Consider the following 8,937-nt stretch of genomic DNA (forward strand, 5'->3'; position numbering starts at 1 on the left):
CCTGAGTATACCTAGACAGTAGTGCAATGGTTGGATAGATTGGCATGAAAAGAAGGGATGAGATTAACAGTACTGCCTATGGCTTTTATGCCTAGATACCATTGGGAAGCACTGAGTATCCGATATGGTTATCCCTTATTCGTGATTGCTTTGAATAATCATTGGCAGGCACCGAGTGTCCGATATGATTATTCCCATGACTTTTATGCCCAATTACATTGCATACCCAACAGGCACTAATGTGTCCGATGGTATGACGGCCTGAGACACCGAGTGTCCAGCACTAGAAAAACCTGAGTATCCAGTCCAAACAGTCCTATTAAATGTTACTTTGGGGACCAAAATAAATTAAGAAAGTTAAAAATAGAAATAAAGAAAAGGAAATATCTTATGAAAATAAATATTTTCCAAGATCGTGAAAATATGGAGATATGAGAAAACGAGAGAAAAATATTGTGAAAGGTATCTAAAATAATTACATTGTTAAAAAAACAAAATGACTACAAAATTTTGATGTTATAAACTCTATATTCTTTTAAATGATTTATGAATATTTAAACGTGCATTTTCCTTATTTCATACAAGCATGAAAATTTGTTTTTATTTGTATATTGTATTTTTATTATATTAGTGCACCACTAAGCAGAAATGCTTAGCGCAATAGTTTCTCCTCGCGCAGGTCCCAATGATAGGACCCAGTAAACTTTGGACAGGGATTTTGGACTGATCGTAGTACTGGTCCTTGTCATTTCCGCACATTATTCTGGTAAAGATCATTGGCCCACAGTAGTGCATGATCATGTGTATTGTAATTAAACACAAAGTTTGTAATTAAATTTTGAGATGTATGATAAATGTGTACATTTTATAAATAAATGTAACGAAGGAAATTTATGTATAGAAATGGATGTGAATAGATAAGAAAATATGAGTTGTGATTTTGAAATTGTTATAAATTTGAGACTTTCCAAAATGAATAATTTTAACAGGATAATTCTTTAATAGATAAAATATTAATAATACAGGGAAATTCTTGAATAAGATAAGATTAAGTGCTTTGGCACTGAATGTGATATTCCTTTGCTCAGCTATACTGTAGATCGGGTAAGAGGGTGTTACAGACAAGGAGAAAGCTCAAAATCAAATGAAAACAAAAAAAGACATTTTAATCGATGCTGTGATATTTTCAATAATGGGATGACTAGTTTTGCTTGGGATCCAATGGTTGAAATATGAATTGCTAAACCTTAAATATGGCAAAAGTTAATTGAGGTTAGAGTAAATGCAAAGAGTAATTTTTTTTAATAAATTACTATAGTATTTTGTAAAAGGCATTTATTTTTTTTTGTATTATATTGGTATTTTTGTTTATATAGGTCAAACATAAAGCTACTAAGTGGATGAATAGATGTATAAGAAATTATGAAAAAGATAGAGCTGCTGGAAAGGATGTTGAAACTGTAGCAAAGATGAGACAAAGAAGAGCTAATAATGAAGGAGATGTGTCTTCGTAGTTATACTTTGGCAAATACTATGGATGAGATTGATTTCATGATATCTCAAAATGAAGCATCTTTGGAAAACTTTGATACAAGTGATGATGTTTAAGATGTACCATTTTCTGAAGCAACATTAAGATCTTAAGTACAATCTGAAGTTCTAAGTTCCTCCAAGACTAAAAGTGCTAGAAAATCTGTTATTGATGATGAAGTCCTTTGCAAAAGAGAGACTTGAAAATGTGGCTCAAGCTATTTTAAAGTTAACAATTGAGAGAGTGAATGCATCTAAAAAAATTCTAATTTCAAAGAGTGAAGTATGGATTTTATTAATAGATTTAAGAGCTGAGCAACATAATTTATTCACTTCATATCTTTTTTATGCAAAAGCCAGAGATGTTAAGAGTTTTGCTGATATGTCCTTGGGAATTTCGTAAAGACTTATTACTGCAAATGATGAATAATGGTAACGCATCCAGTAATTAATATATTGATAATGGACCTATAGGTAATGGCAATAGTATTAAGGTTATATTTTATGGGTTGCTTGGATATATATATATATATATATATATATATATATATATATATATATATATATATTTTATGATTTCTTAAAGTCTAGAGCCTTGAAATTGATAATGCTTTTTAATCAAGTGAACACACAAGTATGTTTTTAATTGACATTGTGATTTATATATTTTTAAGTTGGAGAAAAAAAAAGTAATATTTCATGTGAAAAAACTATTATTTATTATTATTATTATTATTAATCAAGTGAAACTCAAGTTTTTCTTTTTGGGTAAATTTTAGTTTTCGATTCATTGTGTTGCACATTATACTAATTTTTCTATGCTTATTTCTTGAATTTTATTTAAAATTTTTTTTCAGATATTTTTTGATATTTAGTTTTTTCTTAAATTTTATTTTAAAAATTATATTCATTAAAAATAAATATAATTAATTTAAATTTTAAAATACATCCCTTATATAATAAGAATATTTTTTGTAATAGCCTACTTTACCTTAATTTCTCATACCTTCCTTCAAAATAATATTAAGTTATTAAACCACCGTTAACTATATAAAACATTAACTTACATTTTATTACCTTAACTTTAAAAAAATCTTATCTTACTCCTTACACTTTTTTTTCTAAATAAAGTGTTAAAATGTATTTAGTTTAACTTATAAATCAGTTAAATTTATTTATAAATAAAAAATATAAATAAATTAATATATAATTTAACTTATAAATTAAAAAAATTACTTAAAATAAATCAAAAATCAAATAAGATATGACTTATCTATTTATTTTGAAATTACATTTTGATTACATAAACGATTATATTATCCAAATAACTTCTAAAAATAAATATAACCGTTATTTTAACAATTATCACATATAATTGTATATTCTTTTCTTTTTATCGTTATGATAAATTAAATTATTTTTAAATATATTTTAATTAAATACTTAAATTAATTAAAGTTTATTTTTGTATATAATTTTACTAAATAATTAATTATTTAATTTTTACGTATTTTTAAACCGACTTAACAATTAAAAAATAAAATTTAAGCAAAAAAGTTAAAAGCTGGTTTTTTTTTTTTTTTTTTGAAAAAGTAGTTGCCTTACTTCCTTTGAAAAACTTTCTCCCAAATTCAAAAACTCTCTCCCAATTGCAGTTTAGCTCCTTTCCCGCTATTAAACATGTTGTGGCACCTGGAATTTGAAAAATGACAAAAAAAAAAGTCGCATTCGATGACAATGGAAGTTAGAGGTTGGATTGATGGAGATGAGAGCGGCAGAGAGATGCTGTCTAGGCTTCTTACAGAGCGCCCGTATTTGCATATTCCTCCTTTTCAAAAATTTCCTCTTCGCGTCGGTAATGTAGTGGAGCTTGTTGGCCCTTCTCCTTGTGCCAAAACCCACATCCTCATGCAGGCTGCAATCGATTGCATTCTTCCAAAACACTATGGAGGATTGGGTCACTTAGTATTGTTCATTGATTTGGATTGTCGTTTTGACATCTTACGCCTATCCCAAATGCTCCGCAATCGAATTTTCCAGGCAAATAGTAAGTTCATACCTTACTTCACTTTTTGTTCTTCTTCAAATTTTAAATTTGCTGGTTTCTGTCAATTGTACTGCAGAGAATCAATCAAATGATGAGGAATTATTTGTAGAATGCATGAGACGATTTCTCTATATCCGTTGTTATGATACTCTTGAATTTCTTGCTACTCTCAAGGTACTTTCTTTTATAGATATAAGTTGTTGATGTAGAAAATGGTTGAAAAGTAGCCTATGCTTTATGGTGGGCAATTTGAGGCCATTGACTGGTCTAAGGCTGGAAAAGGATGTACGAATTTAGTCTTTGTAAAGGACTTGTTAAATTAAAACCAACTTATTAAATATGACACAAAATGTTTCAAAAAAAAAATCATAAACTGGATTTTTAGATGCCATTTTGAAGACTATGTTAATGGGTAGCATGGGATCTCTACCAAAGTGAGCTTTTGTTTATGCAAGTGATCGCACATTTCAGCTTACATAGGCTCACCAATAGCAGTTTGTTTATATTAATTAGCGGCAACAATAAATGGTTTAGAATCTGGGTTCCCCTAATTTATTATGGTAAATGTTACACAAAGGACACAAATACTTGGCTAATCTAGCTTGAGCTCAACTTGATTAGTTGAATTTGTATATTTTATGGGTCAAGCTCAAGCAGCTTGAGTTGATTACATGCTTACTTTAGTGCTTCAGTTAGAATCTATTGGCCTAGCATGCTCAAGTTGGACCTAATATGGAATTTAAGAAAGCTTGGGTTAGTTGGCTCAAATAGGTGATTTATCTGGTTGGAGTTTCAGTTTGAGCTATAATTCGCCAATCAAATTTTGTAATTATTTTGTATCTTTGGAGAGATTGAAATTCAGAAATTTTTTGAAATCCAGAAATTTTAATGCCTGCTAACTAACTCCTTAAAAGATATTTTCAACCTTTTACATTCATGGACTCTTTTGTTTTCAGTGTGAATATGTTAAACATGTATATTATAGTGAATATGTATAATTTTTTTAATAAGTTGCAATATAGAACTTATAAGCTGACAAGCTAATGAGCTGATTTCATATATTTGATTTTGAGCTTGATAACAAGATGATCCTGGAAATTGGAACTAGGTTGAAGCTTATTTGTATCCCCCTATCTCTTTCTTCATGAGAAAAAAATTGTTTCTAGGTAAGATCTGGCTAGTTTGATTTTTCTGTAATCATTTTGTGTCTGCTTTGCAATGGAGGTAACAAGAATTCAATGTGATTCCAATAATCTAGCCAAATCTCACAGATCCTGTGCTTTTGACCTTGAGTGCCTCCTCAAATTTTGTTGGTATTGTTGTTTGCATTTTACAATTGATTTCTATATAATATTTGTGAAGATTTGACAAGATTTGTGTTCTTTGATCTCTTACTATATGGTTTATAGACATTGCATTACCAGCTTCAAAAGGAAAGGCAAGCTCAAGGAATTGGTGTTAATTTCCTAATGATTGACAGGTGTTCCCTTGAAATATTGAATGTCATATGTATTTATCATTCTGCCTGGTTTTGTTTGTATGTTTCCTTTCTCCTATTTCATCTGGCAAAACATGCTCAGATTTTTTTTTGCTCTTTATTGTTCTTCATGTATTTTTGTATGGCTGATATTATCATTGTTCGAGTTTGATATTAATATCTGATTATTTTGCTTTGGCTGTGCATATGCGTATCAAATATCTTTGATTACATGGGTTACTTTTTATTTTTTATTTTTTTTATGACAAACCATGTGTGGTAAATTGAAGACAAAAATCTAAGCATGATGTGGTAAATTGAAGACAAAAATCTAAGTATGATTATTTCTTTATTCTTGAGTGATAATTGGCTGATGGTTTAATTGTTGATGTATGTATGCAACCAAATGGTAAAAACTGTAAATATATCAAATTTAAAGCCAATAAAAAAAAGAGATGAATTTCTATGTTTAGAAGTTGTGCTAGTTTGATAATCCAATGGATAGAAAAAAAGTTCAGTGGTGTATGTGCTTGAAACATTTAAAGTTTGTTAGTGGGCATACTTTTTAACTAAAAGTTTACACGTGATGGATCACTTGTTCTATATAAAGTTTAGACTCCTTGATATGATGTAATTTTCTATTTTTTCCTTTCAGTATTGGAGCTTTTCATTGGGTAGATCGGGCTTCAACATCATTGCACCTTGGGGTCGATAACAGGTGACTATATCATTTGGTTGCAGATAAAATGCCTATCATTCAATCCTAAAGTTTTCTTGAATTCCAGGGAAAAGTTCAAATTATTCCTAAAAGTTGTGATTTTGTCCGATAGTAGCCTTTGAAGTTACTTTATTTCCAAGTATAAATTTCGGATTTTAATTGGCTCGTTGTTAGTCCCCTTTAACGAAGATGTTGGTAACTCAACTCAACTCAACTCAACTCAACTAAGCCTTTATCCCAAAAATTTGGGGTCAGCTATATGGATTCGCTTTCTCCACTCTAAACGATTTTGGGTTAAATCCTCAGAAATGTGTAATGCTTCTAGGTCATGTTGTACTACTCTCCTCTAAGTCAATTTAGGTCTACCCCTTTTTTTCTTTCTATTCTCTAACCTAATGTGCTCTACTTGTCTAACTGGAGCCTCTGTATTTCTACGCTTCACATGACCAAACCACCTCAATCTCCCTTCTCTCAACTTATCTTCAATTGGCACCATTCCTACCTTTTCTCTAATACTCTCATTACGGACTTTATCTAATCTAGTATGGCCACTCATCCACCTTAACATTCTCATCTCTGTAACTCTTATCTTAGACGCACACGACTCTTTCAGTGCCCAGATGAAGATGTTAGTAAAAGTAATAAAAATAATGTGGAGCCATTAAATTCCCAAATCACTTTTCTTTTACTCCTTTAAAAACATTTTTCAAGAATTCTCTCATTTAAAAGTTCAACAAACATGAAAAAAAGAAGTTTTTAGTCCTCTAAATATGATGTATTCTTTAATAAACAAAACTATGGAAACAAAACAAAACAAAACTTAACTTTAGCTAAAAGTAAAAAAACCCTCAATGAAAGTCTAAGGATTTAATCCAAGCTTATAAAATCCATTTTTAGAATCTTACGATTCTTGATTTAAATCATATGATGTGATTTGATTTTTCATTAACGCAATTTGAATCTATGGGGTGAATAACAAATGTATCTGAAATTCTGAATCATGACTGACTCTTACAATTCGATAGTGAATCGAGTGAATCGATGTGAATTTATTGATTTGGTCGATTCTTTTTCTAGAGGAATTTTAGACCGTATAGCTTCAAAATTTAAAATTTAACTTCACTTTTACCATGAAAATGGTGCACATAAAACCTTTCCTTAGCTATTTTTCTTCCATTAGCCATTCTTTTCCCTTTCCCTCTTGTTTCTTTTTCTTTTTTTGTTTAATTTACTACTCTAATTATAGTTGTCAAATTAATGATGTTTTATGCTAATGTATTTTGATCTTTTAATTTAACTCACTATCCTTTTTTTTATCTTTAAATTATTTGACCAAATTTAAATGGGAGTTTCAGCTCATGTATTCTACAATTCAAGAGTGTATAATTTATAATATAAAACTATATAACATAAGAAGAATGTATTGTTCTATTATAAAGCATTTTTCTCATTAGTTTAATGATAATATATATATATATATATTTTAGAACATATATTACTTTTAATTAATTTTGAGAATTTTTATTGAATCATATGATTCAATTCTCGATTGTAATTTACAAAATGATGATTTCGAGTCTCGATTCAAATCTCGATTTGATAACTATTATAAAATAATAAATATTGATGCATGCATAATTAAAAATTTGTATTTTTTAATACATTTATAGATAGCAACTAGAAGTACAAATTTCAAAATTTGTATTGAATTACTTTAAGTTTTGTAAAGTTTGCAAAAAACCACTCTACCAATGAAGGAACGATAAAAGTAGAAATTTGAAATAGAAAAAACAATGTCATTTTAAATTCAAAATTTTGCGGAGTAGTTCAAATTGGCCCTAAAATACTAGTGGAAAATCTGAGGATAAAGCCATGGAACAATTTATGTGTGGGATAATGTGGTTGTATCAATTATTGAATAAAGTTGGTCTTAAGTCTTCATTGCCCGCTAAGTTATAGTGTGATAGTCAGATTGCTCTTTGTTAGAATCCCTCAATTAGTGTAAATCCCTTAATCAGTGTAAATTAGCTGTAAATTAGAATATAATTAGAAATCATTATATTTATTGGCTATTATTAGTTTCTTAGTTAGTCCTAGCCTTTGTATATAAATTAGAATGCTTGTAAATCATTTTAGCATGAAGAAATATAAATTTTTTTTTTTTCAAATTCTCTGTTTTCTACATAGTATCAGAGCAGTGCCAAAATTTATTGGCGTGAACAGTGTAGTTCTGGGTAAATTTTTTTTGGGTCAAGCTTCTACGTCGTTCTAGGAAGGGAGGTGACTGTCACCACCCACTTGAGGAGGAAGGACACCAGCCGATCGGCCTACGCCTAGAGTCTCGCTGCCGTTCAGTGAAGCGCGTGAGCTCATGCGCCTCCAGAAGTCTAGTGTCATTCTTCAAGCGCCGGCGCATGCACCCTTTCTTTTTGGTGATTTCTCCGACTGCGCCTCTTGCCGACGACCTTCTCTGTCCGACGCGCCTTTGACCAACGTGTTTTCACACCTGGTTTGCACATTTATTTTATTTTTTTCGAGTACCTTCCGTTGCCCAGTTTCTTGCTTTCTGTCTCAGTACCTATTTCTTTAATTGAAAAATGACTGATGAAAAGAAGAAAGCCTCTAAAACAAAGGCTGGATTTATTAGTGATAATCCCTCTTTACAAATTAGTCCTGTAAAGTTGGATGAAACTAATTATTTGGCATGGTCTAGATCTTGTCTACTGTTCATTCAGGCTAGAGGACTGCAGGGATATATCACTGGAGATAGAAAAAAGCTAGAAAGTACTAGTTCTACTTACAGCCAGTGGGAGTCGGAGAACTCTCTTGTTATGTCATGGTTCATCAATTCTATGCAACCTCATATTGCTCGTGGGTATTTACTGTTGGACAGTGCCGTTACCATTTGGAGTGCTGTTTCTTAGACTTATTCTCAAGTTGGGAATGATGCACAAGTTTATGAGCTTAGGAACAAGGTTCATGGAATGAAACAAGGTGAGTTGACTGTTGCTCAGTATTATGCGGAACTGAGTGGTCTATGGCAAGAGTTGGATTTCTATCAAGACTTTCAAGCTTTATGTCCGGCTGATGCAGTTAAGTTCCAGAAATTGGTTGAGAAGGAGTGCATTTATGATTTTCTTGCTGGGCTAAATGTGGAGTATGATC

At 30.7% G+C, this 8,937-nt stretch overlaps 1 protein-coding gene across 2 annotated transcripts; it reads left to right on the forward strand.

The window, feature by feature from the left end:
• The first annotated feature begins 3,123 nt into the window (after window positions 1-3,123).
• LOC131168874 (DNA repair protein XRCC2 homolog) lies at window positions 3,124-5,858 on the forward strand. 2 transcript variants are annotated; one of them, XM_058145682.1, is made up of 4 exons: window positions 3,124-3,577; window positions 3,654-3,751; window positions 5,002-5,057; window positions 5,710-5,858. In XM_058145682.1, the coding sequence occupies exons 1-4, from the start codon at window positions 3,262-3,264 to the stop codon at window positions 5,774-5,776; spliced, it is 537 nt and encodes a 178-aa protein (XP_058001665.1). In that variant the 5' UTR covers window positions 3,124-3,261; the 3' UTR covers window positions 5,777-5,858. The 2 variants fall into 2 exon arrangements, with proteins under 2 accessions (XP_058001665.1, XP_058001664.1); XM_058145681.1 differs by having other exon boundaries at window positions 4,987-5,057; window positions 5,710-5,856.
• The last annotated feature ends 3,079 nt before the right edge of the window (window positions 5,859-8,937 follow it).

The sequence above is a fragment of the Hevea brasiliensis genome, chromosome 4, assembly GCF_030052815.1.
Source record: "Hevea brasiliensis isolate MT/VB/25A 57/8 chromosome 4, ASM3005281v1, whole genome shotgun sequence".
Taxonomy (NCBI): domain Eukaryota; kingdom Viridiplantae; phylum Streptophyta; class Magnoliopsida; order Malpighiales; family Euphorbiaceae; genus Hevea; species Hevea brasiliensis.